Raw genomic sequence first — 17,712 nt, 5'->3', positions numbered from 1 at the left:
AAAATTCAAAACAAATAAAATTATCCCTAACACCGATGCTGTATTTTAAAAAAGTAAGTATGTCATTTGAATAAATTACTATAAAATTGAAATCTTATGGAGATCGATTGGTCGATAACGAATTTCTTTATAAGGTAAACGTGAGATAGATAAAAGATATCGAAGTGAAATATAGACGTAATATTACCTTAAATATGTTTGGCATATTTTATAAAGAAATATGTGTACTTAGTTATAAAATAATTATAATATAATAGCTTAATTGACTAATATTTCGTTCAAAACCTGTTTGAAGAATAAATTTTATCTAATAATTAAATATTACTTCATATTAAAAAAGTTACTTTTTATATCTTTGATCTTATTGATCTTTCATTTTCACATACCTCCCGTATAGATGTCATTATAACAAACCTATAATTAATATTATAGGTTCAAATCGGACTTGGGGAAATACTATTTTTAGTACTTCTTAGAACTAATGAATTTTAGAAAGTGAAGAATAGACTTGCCTGCTTTACCTAAAGTTCTATAAAAGTCGTCTTATGATCCAGTATTTTTTTCAGCTTCTCGATGTATCCTGCACACCGCAGGACAGGCAGAGGGAACCGACACTCCTTTACTCATTTTCCGAATTGCCGAATTCTGAAAGGATTGCGTGATGAGTAAGACCAGAGCGAAGCGAAGTTACACCAGAGCGAAGAAATGAAAATATTAAATAATTCATTTTCTCGAGCGGGGATCGAACCCACAACCAGTCGCGTTTGCACACACTTGTGCCTGCGCCATGACTGTACTCCCATATTATAGCTACATATATTTTTTGAAAAACACATTCAATAAATACGAATAGGTCACTTCACTGAACTTAGATATTCAAATGTATTCCCACATTACCCCCGTGTTTAAACCACACACGGGAACCTTATTACGATGCAAGAATAATTCTATTATACCCACCTTTCATCAAAACATCACCCTTTTACCGTCCAAGTTAATCCTGCCTAGATGTTTTCTCATAGTTAAATCTATACTTAAAAGTATAATAGACAAATTTATATAGCAAAAGCACCGTTATTACAATAACTTTAAAGTATATTTTAGTATGTATAGTAAACTACTTTGAGAATTATAGGCTGTCTTTAACAGCTGTCTCTTCTCTAGGTTACCGGTTTGCGAAGGACGAATCTGAATAGCGATTAAATAACAGGTTTAACGCCAATTTAATTTTTGTTCGGGGCGGCCGCGGCGTTGACATCAGTGGAATAGCTCAAATTTTCTTATCTTATCTTTTTTTGTCTAATTAATTTACTTTCTCTGTATTTCTTTACTAAATATTAATATTATGTTTTTATATGATGTTCAAATTTTTAATAGTAATAATATGTACAAACAAAGTTGTGGTAGTTGTTTTAATAACTTAACGCTGTATACATAATAATGGGGTAGGCAAAGAAAAACCTAGTGTTAAGACACTATATTCCCTACTTTCCGCCCAATTTTCAAGTTGAATTGTTACCAGAACAGAAGAAAAAAATTCTCTTGTTACCAGAAGAGAAGAAAAACCAAATCTGCGCTAAATTATTTTTACAAAATAACCTGTTAATAACATGACCCATATATTATATTATAATAACTAAGATTTAAACAATTATTAAATTTAAATGCATTTTATTCAAGAAGAGTAAGTTTCTCTAAGAACAATAAATAACAAACAAAAAAATAAATAAAAAGGGGGGATGTTTCTATTTATTTTATTATTTGACAACGGTTCAACTGATTAAAGTATGCGGGATATACGGGCACGTTATCATACGATCAAATGCATTAGATACTAAGATTATTATCTAACCCCCCTTCATCCCTCCTCCCCCTAACTATAATAAAATTAGACTTATTTAAAACTAAATGGTATAAACGTGTAGACAAAGAATACTGAAGATACGTTTTTTATTTAACGAGGTGTTTAATTCCGCTACTCACCATTCAATGTCTCAAATTTGGGTTCTAGCGGTAAGTGGACAATGTAGTGTCTTGATGCAACGCTCATATCCTGTAAGGGTGTTGTTCGTTATGGCGATGTCGGTCTCATTCATAAATTACGTATCTATGAATGAAAACCACATCTCAAGATCGGTCTCAGACTTGAGAGCGATTTATAAATACGCGCCTAAGTTGGCTTCGTATACCCTACTATGTATGCTGAAAAATAAACATTTTTTAAAATTTTATTTATTTAGCTTACTAAACATAAATAACAAACGCTACTCTATGCAAAGTCGACCTTGGCTATGTACTCGTAAGTTAGAAAAAATAGTATCGCCAGTCACTTGAACATGATTCACTCGAGCAAGTGCACTCGATCGAGAGATAAAAAAAAATCAATTAATGGACCTCTATAGACCGCTAAATGTTAACTCATAAAGTTAAAGGTCATCGTATAATAAAATTTTGTGATTGTTTACTTAAAGTTATACGGTTATAGTATTGTTATTAAGTTAGAATGTTTTCTTTCTTTTTATTTGCACAGCGTCTGACTGTAGCGTGTGTACGCGACGGCTATGGGTTTGATTCCCTCTCGAGGGAATGAATTATCTTTATTTCCTCGCTCTGGGAAAAACGCAGCAGTTGAGTTTTTCTTTATATATATAAAAATATGTCGAAAAATTGGAAAATGTAGAACGGAGTGTTCTTACACAACTTTTTTTACTTAAATTATTCATAGCCAAGCTGAATCTATATGATGATGGTTCAATAAATATTAACATTTCTCCATGTTCTTCATTTCTACGGCCTCGTACTAATCTGGAAATTAACGTTAGACATAAAAAATAATAACTTCAGTTAGAAATATAATCCTTCATATTTCCAATCATTGACACATTCTTTATATTAGAAGACAGTAAATTTGATAGAAACGTTTTTATTCCAGTGCCTCGGCACCCTTTGTCCCTTTTTTCACCTTTTGTCCAAATATTTTTTGTGGCTACGGTGTCTATTTGCTTCCGACACGCTTACATTCCAGCTGCTAATTTGGTAGCATTAGAATACACCCTGTGCATTAGAAAGGGATCTCTTTTTTGTTATGAATGAACAGCATATTATAGAAAAACTTGTTCTGAGTATAGTTGCCTATAAAAACCGCTTCACGCTATATCCCGCGCACAGCAGGTTTGGAAACTTAGTGTTAGGACACTCCGCTCAACATTTTCCGTCGAAGTCTGTCTTTGTCTCGACACTAGAGCGAAGAAATGAAAATATAAAAAGCGATATATTATACAAAATCTACTAAAAATCTCAGTAAAAGAAATACATATTAAACATACATACATATTAATTATTATTATTATTATAGCGTTTTAAAAATAAACATATTAAACTTGAACCAAAAACTTATTTAAATAAATACAAAATTAATTACAACCCTAAAGTTCCAAGAATCTCTTACAATTAGCGAAAAACAATTAGTTTACGTAAATAGTCTTGTAGGTCGCTATCAGGAGTTTGTCTCGATTAAAACGTTAATTACTTCAGTTTAACATTTGAACCGTTTAGTAATGGGTGTATACGCTTAAGGAATGTAAGCTTCTTGTGCAACTAAATCGCTTGCCTGGTTCATTTAAATGTGTTTAATTGCTTGCCAAGTATTTATTGCGAATTAAATGATAGAAGGAACTCGTACTATATTATCTCGTAGTATATTATGGTCATTAGGGTATCTAAATTTATTTTGTGGGGACTCTGGACTTCACCTTTCTACAGATATGTTTTCGATGCAACATTTTTTTAGTAAAATTTCTGGGGTGGGCACGGACAACCCAGCCCCATCATCATACCCCCATGGGTATAGCTGCTTGTAAATATCTATTGCACTCTAATTAAATGGAAGAAATAGAAAGATATACCTACTATAAGAATTTTTAACAATTTTATTTTAGCCTTACTAACATTACACATTTACTAACAAGCATGGAATGACAGGAATCTAAATAAGATAAGATACACTTATAAATGACTTCCGAAAAAGATAAGCCATAACTTAAGGATATCTAATTACCAAAACTCTTATGACAAATAAAGTAGATGTGTCATGGGAACGGTTTGTCCTAGCTCTAGGTTCCCACGTACCTTCTGCTTATCCTTTAGAGTAAAAAATATTAAACATTTAAAGAATTAAATAACTATTTCGATCGATTGTTCATCGGTGGAATGAATTATTGAATATTTTCATTTTCATTTTCAGTTTCAAAGCTCGGCGTTTAGTTCCGCAATTCAACAAGCAATGCACTTTCCTACGTAGTGTCTTAACACTAAGATTTCTCTGCGTGCTATATGCGGGATACGACTATAGATATCTCTTTCAGTTCTACTGCCTATCTAAATTATAAGCAATGAAACAGGATTACGATTCAAGAAAATGACGTTATCGAGTACAGATGTCTCTCCTTATGAAGTGCAGTGGGGGCGTAGGAGCTTTTTATAGAATACATTCAGAATTAGTCACGAGAGTTAACTAAGGTTTGCAAAATCCCAACTCATACAATTTTAATTATCTTTGTATAGCTTGGGATAACAAAATTGATATTACTGGACTTTCCATGTGTAGAAAACAGTGACTTGTTGAATTGTCATTTCCTTCTTATATTAAAGCATTAGCGACTCATTCGGCTTCGCCCGCTTAAACTTATTGTTAGAAGCCTAATTATACAAAATATTTATATAAATGATTACCTATGTATTTTTATTTACTGATATATAAGCTATCTTACTGTAATGTTTCATCTAAATCTGCTTAGTAATCTTCTAAAGCTAAGCGAAGAAATGGAAATTTTAATAAATAAAAACTCATTCTCTGAATGGGGATCGAACCCAAAACTGTCGCGTTTAGAATTCTTGTGTCACTGAGTCAGCACAGCCTAAACAGAATATAAAAATACGACATAATATATTTAAATATAACATAGAAGGTGAGCATACTAATAACTTACAATACAATATAAAAACTGAAGGACTCGACCTTTAGAGCGATGCGAGCGACAATACAACCAACTAATACTGTCAAAACTCCATTAAGAACATCAGTGTTTTAGTTTCAAGCAATACGTACGGTTGAAGTACGCTACAAAAATTATTATTTCTATTAAAATTACTTAGTATATTTATTCGGTTGTATTTTTTTTCACTTTCACGCTCTAACCCGCATATAACGAGGTAGCTAGACTAGTGTTACTCTTATTACACTTCGTTAACTACTTTCAGTACAATTTTCGAGGTTTTATGTTGAGTGGCAAAACTTAACCCCACGCTTTTCTCTTGGTCTTGGTCAGAGCGAAGAAATGAAAATATGCATAAATAATCATTTATATCCCTGAGTGATGGCCTGGAGGGGATGGGAGGCCTCAATTCAAGACCTTCTCCAGTTTTCACTATATTCATTAGCATAATATAAAGGTTTAAAAGAAACACACCATAGTTAATACATTTTATATTAGATACTTTATAACAATACTTTTAACAGTCTTAAAACGTACGACTTAGTGACAATCGGCGGTCAACGCCAGTCTATATATACAATATGTACAAGAAGTCAAGCTCGCCAACACAAAGGAAAACAAGGAAGTCACTTTGGGAAGCTTTAAAGTTCATTTTTGGCATTCTGGGAGTCAGAGTCAAGATATGTTCAATAAGGACTGCCATAAGAAACTAAACCACTGTGAGGGATGTGAAAACTCTCGACACGGGGTTAGGGGGTGCACTGTATCTCTGTAAGCCTGAACACTGTCCTGCGCCTCGAGCCACCGCCTCGAAGAACTGTCGTAAGTCGCTGACCGACCTTGTTGGAGGCGCTTGGAGGTCATGCAACGAGGCCGCCCTCCTCGGAGTATCGTTCACAATCACAGGTCGAGCTAACTGTTCACTACTTCTTGCCAAACTTCCACCGCTTTGCGAAAGCGACTCAAACAGAGCCCGTCTCTCACGCACTGGAACGTACTTTGACACAACTTCGTGAGAATTTGGGGAACAAGATCTTGCGCGATTCTCTAGTGATGCTGCCTTTCTTCTTGCCGCCACCATCGCAAATCTGCCCCGTTCAGCACCTCCTGTAGTGCCCTCCCAACGTTTCAAATACCTATGCCTCCCTATATCAGTGTCGCTAGTCCTCGCTCGTGGAAGAGTGTGATGTTGAGGGCTTTTGTTTAGTTTGCTGCAGTTATCGCACTTCACGACCTCAGCTTTCCGCACTGGCGCGTCGACCACATCAATTGTCTTTAGCGCGTCCAGTGATAGAGATAGATCGAGGCTGCGATCGGACGATGAATCATAATCGTCGTCTTCTACGACGATGCCCTCGTCCGTAGCGGCAGGGGAATGGTCTCTTCTAGGAAGCTGGGTCTCCGGAGCGGTTAGCAACCTTCGTCTCGCTCGGGGAGGTGGTCTGGGAGGACATACAGGCGTCTCCTGAATGGGTACCTTCTTTGGTTCTTTGCTGGACGTGTCCGCAGCTGGTAGCACATCCAAAAATCTGACTTGTGGCAATGGTGTCTGACCGAGTATCTCAACGCAAAGCGCTCGCACCCACCGGGCGTATTCCGTCGCATTGCAAGCCTGCAACAATTAAATATAAATTTACTATTGGTAAGAAAATACACTACAAATTTATGACTCAATCGTTGATCCGTTCTGAATAGATCCAAAATTGTTATTTAAATACACATAATAGTGTTATAGTATGAATATTTAAAGGGTTGTCGACTTCCAAGTCAGCTCCAGCTGATCTTGAAAACGAAACTAGTTGGCACTATTATATTATGCAGAGGAACAAGAACTTCCTTTCGTCGTAACGTGTTTCTTTACGTGTCAACACCTTCGCTTTCTAGCCCTTCTTATGTTAAACACTGGCATCAAAAGATCGTACAGGACAAAGAAGCAATGATTTACGGGTGTTGAGCTTTATTGAGGTCTATTAATTCGAGCGGGTCGTGAGAAAGGTGAGCTTCGAAGGGGACCCGAACGTCTTGCAAGACGTTGATATCCTATTGTGAACTAGTAGAACTACAGTTTTAGAAATAAAAAATATATATAATAGACTCATAATTCAGTATAATAATTCCAGAAATATTTTTTTCTTTTAAATTATATTAAACGTTTTTCTGATAGTGTCAGTTGTGTGTACAAGATTTATTATATTCGTTGGATTTAATGCGCACCTAGATTAACGTTAACACAGTTTTTTTTAATATCTCGTATATATTTAGATACGATACATAGGTAATATTATTTAAATATTATTTTAATATGACGGAGTGTTCAACAGACCAAGCATTGCTTAGTTTGAAGTGTTATTATAAATGTTACCGGCAATTTGTATAATTTGGCTATGTAATGCCTTGGCAATGTAAGAAAATACCTAATATCCCGAAAATATCCGTATAAGACGAAAGCAAGGATGGGGTAGGTAGGGTTAGTGGATTTTAGGGGGAGGTTTAGATGCATGTAAGAAATATCCATAATAATTCATACATTGCCTGGACACCCCAGGTATTATATATATAGCCGAGATATTGTACAGAATACCTAAATTATACAAATTCTCTTTAACATATACATATATATACACATGCATATACACCCTACATACACTATTATTCTCACAAAGCTACCAACATACAAAAAGGCAGAACCGTCTATCACGTAATAGTCATCCGATCACGCAGAATTTATAATTAGCGTGCATTCACAGTGCATCCAGTATCTCACTAGCTAGTATGCAATATATGCAATTATTCTACCGCAGTGCATAGAGAAATATCTTTGCAAACGTATACTTCATTGACACGTATGTTTATATTGTTAAACGACAATCCTTTCATAAATTATTCAAATTATATTGACGTGACAATTTCAATGTTACCAACTTATTGAATCGACCGACTTCATAATTTTACTATACTTATTTAGTTTATGTATAATATTTGTATTGTATATTCTTCATATGATATTTCCTTGTGAGATGTGAAGTAAGTGGCCTTCTATGTATTAATTATGGTTACTTATGGTTGTAGCGTGTTAGTTATATAACGACCATTAACTGTGTGAGCTATTTTGAAGTCGTAATTACGATCTTATATACAAGAGGATCATCAAAAATGGTTGTTAGCTTATATTTTGTTTTGAAAAATGTTTAAATATTACTATGTTATATATGTTTATTAAATGATTTTAGAAGATTGATTGAATTTTTTTTCGAGACATTACGTGAGGCGTTCAACGCCGGACTTTTAATAAGGACAATTCCTGGTGCCACAGTGAAGAAATGAAAATATTAATAAATAATAATTCATTCCCCCGAGTACGGATTAAATCCACAACCGTCGCGTTACAGTCACAGCCTTGTGCATTAATTTGTATAAAAATACTATTATTGAAACAAACACTACATATACCACTTTCCAGTTGACTACAAATTTTCATACCAAATATAAAAAAACATCATTTTTAAACTATTATTGCATACTTAGGATTTTTTTACATTTTTAAAACACTTTAAAATACCACACTTAGGAAAGAAAAATATTTATATACGCGCCTCGTGGAAATCGTCCAAAGTTGTAACTAAATATTCAAAAAAAATTTTACATATATACCTACCTACACCAAAAACCAAAAAATACCGGTATTTAAAAACGAGAACACACACAACACTAGTTTAATTAAACAACCATTAACATGTTCTCTCTATGAACACACAATCTAACCATTAGCAAAACAAATGTTAAACGTTAAGTTACATATACGTCCACTATGTCATAGAATTCCTTGATGACATTATATATGCAGTTTGCTGCATTTTAATGACATTTCCAAGGTCTGTCTTACATAAGTATGTTTGGGAGAACTATAATGTTACAGGTTCTATATTCATAAATTTTGTACTTGTTTTTGTTGGGGTAGGCAGAGGGAAATTAGTGCTAAAACACTCCGTTTCTCATTTTTCGTCGAAATTACGAGGTATTGCGTCTTGAGTTGCTCAACGCCCCGTGAAGAAAATGGAAATATTAAATACCTAATTTCCTCAAGTGCGAATCGAAAATTTATATGTGTATGTAACTCTTATATATTAGGAGATAAATTAAGAAATTTTGACGTAAGTTGCAAGTTTACCACTCTATATTTGATTGTAACGGGTTCAATTCTTAGTCGAGGGTAAAAAGTACGGAATTAACGATTCTCAATACTTTCACGCATACGGTAATAAAGTCGACATATTCGAATATTATTCAACGGGAAAAATGATATCGTTGCTAAATATAAAACAATTGTAAGTAATATAAATATAAATAATATAAAACATATTTATTCAATGTACTTTGCTAATTAAATTCACAAATGATACTTTGACGTATTGCGGCAAAATTTAGAATACTGATATTGGGGACCGCAGACCAGCTGCGGTTGAGATATTCGAAGGCTATTTGGAACCATTGAGTACCACTAACCACCACCTCTAACGTAAAGAATAAAAACTCTTTCATTTTTTTAGCGTCACGCTGTCGTGTCACTGTGGTAGAGTGACAGAGAGAATCTAGTACTTAAGACAATCCGTTCCCCATTTTCCGCCGAATTTTGGAAGTATTACGTGTCAAGTGGCGCGGAACTAAACACTGCGTTTTGCCTCGACACCAGAGCCAAGAAAATGGAAGTATTTAATATTCATTTCCGCGAAATTGTGAAGCTTTACATACATATATCTTCTTTCTACCTACTACTAATATTACCAAAGTTCTTATACAACTTTTCCTAACACAAGTACATGTGGAACGAAAACACGTTGACTCAACAAGTATAGACCACAAAGACATAACTAATACATAGCTTAACAATTATTAATAATTATTATAAGATAAACCGACGGTGACTGTACGCAGGTGTAATTTACTTACGGTATCGAATTAATAACATAATTGCAATAGTAAACGAGTCCTCAAGGACGCGGTCGAGGCGTGATTGCGATCTCGTAACTTCTCGAATATAGGATAAATATATTTTGGTTATATATTATGTTCGTTTGGATGGAACGAGATCATCGTGGCGCAGGGCACAAGGGTGTGACTGCAACGTGATGGTTATGGGTTCGATCCCTACTAGGGAAATTAATGATTATTGATTAATATTTTCATTTCTTTGCTCTGGCACCAAGGCAAAAGACCGGCGTTAAGTTGCGTCAAAAAATAAGAACTAACAACAAATAGATATAATAATCGTACAAAACCTAACCTTCTAAGGGAAAAAAAGAAATTCTATATAAATCCTAGTTATTAACTTTGTTATTTTACAACAATAATTATTTAACTTGACTCCTATAATTGAATATAATACGATTTATTATATTAATAACACAGCAGCTAACGACTTTAACTAAATAATGTAAGAGACTGCGGTCGCGTGTTTTCCTGTATGTTATTACGTACGACAAAATTGGCGTAGTTTGTCCTTTAAATAATTACATATGAGTTAGAGCTGGTTAGTTGATATACCAGTTCCACAAGATAATAGATAAGTAGATCAATTAGAATATTATTAAATTGGAAAAATGGAAAAATTTAACGGTAAAACGAAAATTGGTTTTAATGCACTTTTTACAATAGTAAATTTACACATTCATACTCTTAAATATATTTATACTTATAATAATAACCTCCTTTTCTTATAAAAGTCGGTTAAAAATCGGAACGGATCGGTATGTGTACATGGAAGATATGTAAAATATGTCTATATGTCTGTGCATTTTGTTCATGTTAATTTTACAAACGGCTTAACGGATTTAGTTACAGTTTTCACTATTATATTTTTTTAGACTTCCCCTTAACATTTGGTGTTTATTTTATTTCAATAGCTTTATAAATTTAAAAGTTATACCATTTTAAAGAATATAATTCGACAAAATTGCTATAAATATTTAAAAAAAAAATAGTTTTTAAAATGATAATTATTATTATGAGACAACGATAGTAATGCAGATTAATATATTAATAATTATACAGCTCAAGCGGGCGAAGCCGCGAAAGCCTCTATTAGAAATCTGATATATCCATATTATTTATGACATAGATGCTAGAAGCAGTTGGTAGGGTATTCAAATACCAAGCACTATCGGGATATGATTTGAAATTTAATAGATCGGTTTATCTGTAACCGAAACTAATAATTTACTGACAGATCATTAATCAAACGCTAACTGTTCCAATAAATACTCTGTCAAGATGTCGATTGACAATCACTTACAATTGGGCCGAGGAGATAAATGATTTTAGTTTCTTGTTGGGTGTATAGAAAATGCATTTTTTTTTAGCTTTATACCGTACCCAGAATATTGCAGGGTGGGCAGAGGGAACCTGGGAATTAATTCAGATATTTCGTTCCGATTAAGAAACTTGGGGAACAGAACTTTCCATTGAATCATCGATATTTCATTTCATCATATTTCATCCTCCCGAGTGGGAATCGAACCCGCAGCCGTAGCATTTACTAACGCACAATTGTGTACAAATTTTAATAACATTGAAATATGAATTTTGATTTATTTCCACATATTTCCTAATTCTAGACTCTAGCCTAAAACGAAACACCTTGAACAAAATAGCTACCTGGAACGTGGCAACAGCAGCATCATCCCGCAACCTGGACAGCTGGAACGCATTGGGCAGGGTGGTGGCAGCCCGCAGATGCAGGTGTCTAAGGGGCAGACGGGCAGCTGACCTCCGGGGCAGAGTGCCGTCACGCCACGCCAGCAGGCACCCCCCTCGTACGGCAGCTCGCACCCACGCGAACGACTGGTCGTCGTCATTGTAGTATTGGCGTAGGACACCTGAGGGATAGATTTATACCTAATTAATTTATTTACCAAATTATAAGAGGCCTAAAATAAGGATTATTTTAAAATAACGAGAATGATTGTCCAGAACGTGTGTTAACCCAGCTTATAACAGAACAATGAGTCGTCCTACTTAAGAAAATTTCAACAAATCTATAGAGAAAACACTATTAGAAATTGTATCTACATTCTAAACTGCTGTGAGTATATTTAAAATAGTTGTAAAAGACATTTTTAAATGCGAACACACCATCACATTGAACCAGTTTAGAGTAACATTAACAAAATTTCGCCATTAATTAAAATAAGGTATTTAGAAAATTTTCGTAAACTCCGGAGAGATTAAAAATAATTTAGAAACACTCGTGACTTGATCTAGATACAAAAGCAACTAATTTCACAAAATTATGTAAATTAAATAATAATTAACACTCAAGTCTAGACGGCCGAATAACAAAAACAAATATACCAAGCCATTTGAAGAGACCGTCCAGTTTTGTGTATACAAACTAACCAATATTATGTAAGTATAGTACGGTTAACAAGTCGTGGCCGACTTGAAGATAGGAATTCTGAGCTTTTGCGTAATGTTCACACGAAAACAAATAATAAAAAGTAAGAAAAATCTTAAAATCCTTTTTTTTTTTTAATTTGCGCACCCATTTACAGCTAGCTGCAAAGCGGCCACAACTCGTTGACCGTACTGTAAACGAGTTACGAAGCAAATGTCGCTATACTCACTCAATACTTAACCTAGTTAGGACCTTGAATGGTTAACTCCAACAAATGCCTTTTAAATTTAATTCTAACGCAGCAACCGCACGCGACCTAATTCTTTAAATCACCAACTAACTACCTACAATAGATTAATTCGCAAATTGCTGAATGTTCAATTTTTCGAACAAAACGAATCGCTTATATGTTTCATATACAAAAGTCTCGTAAAAAGGGATGATTTTTGACCAGAGTGACGATAGTACGGACTACATAAAAATTATTATGAATATTTGTTATTTTTGGTTTCATAAATTTTGGTGGTTGAACTCCAATGCATTTCAATGCATGCATTTTATGCATCTACAGAGACCAGTTATGTTGTAGGGGGAAGAAGCGTCTGTAAATGTGACAAGTTTGAGTTCGATTCGAAAAGGAAGGGAAGAATTCGTAAAGGAAAGTCGGGAACGGAAGTATCTTAATGGGGACGAAGAAAACACAGTTCCCACTTAAAAAACCAAGGAACCTGGCAACACTAGGTTTCCTTAACCGTTCTGGAAGCATTAGAATTCCAGGTTCCATCTGCTTACACTGCTATGTGAAGGATACAGAGTGAAGCTAAAAAAGTATGTTAAAACGTTCCTCTTGAATCATTTGATCCATGACAGTGGATTCCATTTTCGTTCAGGGACAGTTATATTTGAATTAATATTTTCTTATAGTGGCTAAAGGATATTGAGTTCCGCCAATATCTCTTTAATAAGCAGAAAGCTGAGAACGAAACTTCTCTTTAAACACCATGTATCATAGTGTTTTCTCTAGCTAGTACGTTTATGTATTTTCAATTTTACCCCGCATATAATAGTAAAAAAACTTTTATTTTTAATTATAATAATTACCAATTTCATATAATATAAGAATTTTATATTTCTAGGCCTCGCGAGGTCTTAGCGACTCTGGCTTCAATATTCGTTTGTTTCGTAAAAAAATATCGATAAAACAACTATGAAAACTGAACATGGAAGATGCCAGTTGGAATAGCATCGGCTATCGGAATCACGCGACAGAATATCGATTTTATAGCGAACATCGACAGAACGTCCAAACAACATAGCGTGTTTTGGGAGAACTCACGCGATGCTATAACGGAAAAGTATCCTATTAGTTTTATTTATTGTTTTCGATTTAAGGCAATAATCTACAGACATACCTATACTATTGTTATATGCCATACTTACCGCTTTTTGGAACCAATAGATGTAGGCTAGATGTTAAATACGCAACGGGTTGGGCGTTCGATTTCCGCACGAGGAAATTAAATATTTAATATCTTCATTTCCTAGCTCTAAGTAACGAAGCACTGCGCGGAAATGAGTTCCGCTACTCAGCACATAGGTGATGTCTCCAGGCTTCGGTGGGAACTGGCGAACGGAATGTTTTAACACTAGGATCTCTCAGATTCTCTCTGTCTATCTTGATATGTGCGTGATAAACCGTTAAGCTAAAAAAGTGTGTACAATTTTTTGATTTAGATCTGATGTGTGTAAGGGTTTACAGCTTATTTATTGTGTCATAAATATTATTTACTAGCGGCCCGCTCGCGGTTTCACCCGCGTGAACTATGTTATTATTAATTTCTGTCTCCATGACTACGTCCTAGTGACGTCTATGCAAAATTTGAGTCTCCTAGCATTTGTAGTAACGAAGTTTCATACAAACTTTCGACCCCAAAAACAACCCCTTAGAAATCGAATATTGCAAATTCCTGTCTTAGCGAGCACCTACGTCCTATAAATAACTCCTATGCAAAATTTGGGATTCCTAGCACATGTAGTTTATAGGATTTCGTGATGAGTGAGTGACCTTTCGATTTTATATATATAGAGAAGATATATTTTTGTCCGCACTGTTGAGTGGTGGTACTCAACGCTACGCTTTGCATTGCCAATATTAATTATATTAAAATAAAATATACAAAATAAAATACTTAATATAAACAGAAAATAATTAATTCAGATGTACATAAACGCACTGTGCAACGATGACGGCACTAATTAATATACATTTCGTGTTTTATTAATTAATACATATTTACATTTAATGTATGTTTTGCAATGAATTTTTTTGTATAATTAATTTTGGCTTTTTCGGTTGTGAAATAAATATTTTTATAACATGCAATAATAATTGGTCCATTTTTGACCATTAGACAGTTATAAAAAATAATTCACACGACCATAAATTGTAGCCTTGTGACAATCACGTGACTTTCATTGGTCGCTGTAAGGTTGTTTACAGGATTTCCCTACTTACAAGACTTATATATTTTTTTTATGATTTCCGTTAACAAAAACTCTTTTAAAAATAAACAATAACAATTATTATTTTTTTTTTTTAAAACTAACAATGTGAAAGTTGTTGTTAAGATTATTTTTATATTATTGCCAATAAAGCAAAGGCATAAACCGCTCTCAACTCTAAGATCAATCTTGAGATGCCGTTTTCATTCAGAAATTACATATCTATGAATGAAAACGAGAAAAAAATAACTTATTTAAGCAAACTCAAATAATAAAGCAATAATCTTACATACCAGACTACTATCTTTGGTCATTTAAACGACTAATTTAGTTTGAAATATATTAACAATATGATTCAAACGCCAGAAATGTTAAAGGGCGCCTAACGGACCAGCTGCTCTGATAACACTGTAAACAATTGTGTTGATAATAACCGAAGGGTATGACTCAATGAATCTAATATTCGGAATATTGTTGGTGTAGGCATTCAAAGTAAATACAGCAAAAGATAGATAAAATAAGATAAAGCACGTTTTTGGATTTTCTTCGTGAGAAGTTTACAAAGAGAGTTGTTTATTATTAAATTTTATCTGGTTGCTCCGCAAAGTATCAGTTAATAAAATAGCACAAACACGCTCTTTCACGCATAGCAGGACAGGTTGAGGCCCCCCACACTACGCCTAAATTTTAGCACGGTTGAGTAGCAGAACTCGCCATTGCTCTTTATCTTCTAACCAGGAGTGAGAATATAAAAACAGGTCATTCTTCCAGAAAAGGGAATCCAACCCACAACCGTCGCGTTTGCAATATTAAAATAAATATCTTTACAAAACGTACGATTAGGACGTTACGTGGACAATGTATGGGTGGGTATGTAATACGGGATATCTCATGGAACGATAGTCAAGAGTAAATAAGTATACATATAGATGAATAAATATTTAAATTATTATTACAAAAAACAACGCTAGATTCCTATACTTAAAACGTATTTAAGCTCAGAGAAAAAAAATTCAACTTGGTTTATTACATTCTTTAACTTCATAAAATGTGGGTACGCGAACCATTCAACAAAATAACGATTAATCTTTAAACATATACAGATTTCCGTTAAAATGGGGAAAAAATATTATTACAATTATAAAATTCACAGCTACATTTTACAATAATATAAAAGGAAACGTCATTAAATACAGAGACAAGATGCAATCAGTCAAATAAAACAATGGTGGTACTGTCTACCACATGTTAAGTCATCCCATTCGTTTTCCGCCCCATTGATGACAGATGTTTTTAATATAGAATGCCATGTGGGATGTGCGATTGTAAAATAATTTTGATATATTACTCATTGAGAAATGTTTAAAATTTATATTTTTAAGGATTTTTAAGGATGTACTAAGAGTTAAATATTTTTGCTTCAATTTTCGTTAATACCACGACAATATGGTTGGCATAAAGAAAAATCTTCGATAAACTTCTATGTCTACCTTCTTATCATTATTTCAATAAAACTACTAAATTTGTAAATGTTATTAACCGAAGAAAACGGAGAAGACTCAATGTTTTTATTTGATTATAGCATATTCTATTACCTAATTATAATATTAATTATATCACTAAAGGGGTCAATGTACCAGCCAGTTTGTTTTGGTATATTAATGAAGGGAATTACGTATACTAAACAATTGACACGTTTCTATTTAATTCATATAAGATAAGAATAGGAGTTTACCTGATATCCTAAGATTGGGATCAGCTGGCGTAGGCACAGGTCCTGGTGTCAGTTCAGGTCTAAGTTTCCGCAAGCCGGCCACCACCCGCGGTGCCGGCGATTGCTCCCCCACAAGCATTGCCTCACAACAACATTTTCAATAATAAACACTTCACTCAACACCAAAAAAACATCACTTTCTGTTTATCCAAATGATTAATCATTAGTTTAAAATAAATAAATCTAGTTGAAATCGATACGTCAAAATTTTATTTGTAACTGTCAAATCGTTTTTAAACTTCGAATGTGTTCGTTAGAATTCGCGCGCAATTCATTTTATTATCTGTTACTGTCACCGACCAGCCAGCTCGCCGGCGTGTCATTGAATAAATGGAGTTGTTGCGCCCCACTACTATACTACTACGAGTGACGAGAATGAGTGATTGTAGTGAGATTGTGTATAGCGCCATCTTGCGGAGAGTAGATTAATGAATAATATTTAGTATAATTTATTTGTAATTTAAATTAATATGTGTTTATGATAATAGGTAGTTATTTTGTCTGTATTTAAAAAAAATGCATTTTTAATAAACATGTTACTAATTATTTAAAAAACTTAAATTTGGATTTAAAAGTAACATTACGTTATTTGTAAATTTAAATAAGGTAAATAGATTTTATATAGAATATTTTTTAAACAAACCTACAAAAATTTATGTAGTGACATCTGTCGCTCAGTAGATATATTCTTAAATAGCTATGTCCTGCTTAAAAATGTTATTGATAGATGGCGTTTAACATTTACTTAGTGTTTTTATTTTGTATTTTACGCTAGACGGCGGTGACGAGCTTAATATTATTTGCACGTGCGCCATCTAGTGTTAATTTTGTACTCTAAAATGTTATACAAATTAGACTACAGATGTCGCTAAGAACGTCAAAACTAGTATAATTAAGAATTATATATTAGCTACACTTACAGACCGACATTATTTTTCAAATTTGAAAATTGAGATTATTGTATTATAAAAATAAATATATATATTTATTAAATACAAAATTTATGATTTGAGGTTTTTTTTCATATTTTTTATATTATTTGTATTTGGTGT

At 33.6% G+C, this 17,712-nt stretch overlaps 1 protein-coding gene across 1 annotated transcript; it reads right to left on the bottom strand.

Moving 5' to 3' along the window:
- Positions 1-5,470: 5,470 nt before the first annotated feature.
- Positions 5,471-16,991, bottom strand: LOC146539125 (uncharacterized). The gene is made up of 3 exons (XM_085185512.1): positions 16,622-16,991; positions 11,646-11,866; positions 5,471-6,606 (listed from the first exon to the last, which is right to left on the bottom strand). The coding sequence occupies exons 1-3, from the start codon at positions 16,737-16,739 to the stop codon at positions 5,704-5,706; spliced, it is 1,242 nt and encodes a 413-aa protein (XP_085041638.1). The 5' UTR covers positions 16,740-16,991; the 3' UTR covers positions 5,471-5,703.
- Between the last annotated feature and the right edge of the window lie 721 nt (positions 16,992-17,712).

The sequence above is a fragment of the Heliconius melpomene genome, chromosome 5, assembly GCF_056956725.1.
Source record: "Heliconius melpomene rosina isolate 202511_hmr_F chromosome 5, ASM5695672v1, whole genome shotgun sequence".
Taxonomy (NCBI): domain Eukaryota; kingdom Metazoa; phylum Arthropoda; class Insecta; order Lepidoptera; family Nymphalidae; genus Heliconius; species Heliconius melpomene.
Note: the sequence above shows the minus strand (reverse complement) of the source record. Positions and strands in the feature narration are given on the sequence as shown.

Bases quoted from the DNA above. Each gene is read 5' to 3' on its own strand.
- LOC146539125 (XM_085185512.1), bottom strand. From the start codon at position 16,739: ATGCTTGTGGGGGAGCAATCGCCGGCACCGCGGGTGGTGGCCGGCTTG. The intron at 11,867-16,621 runs GTAAACTCCTAT...TCTATCCCTCAG, and splicing joins TCCCAATCTTAGGATATCAG to GTGTCCTACGCCAATACTAC. The intron at 6,607-11,645 runs GTAGCTATTTTG...TAATTGTTGCAG, and splicing joins CTGCTGTTGCCACGTTCCAG to GCTTGCAATGCGACGGAATA.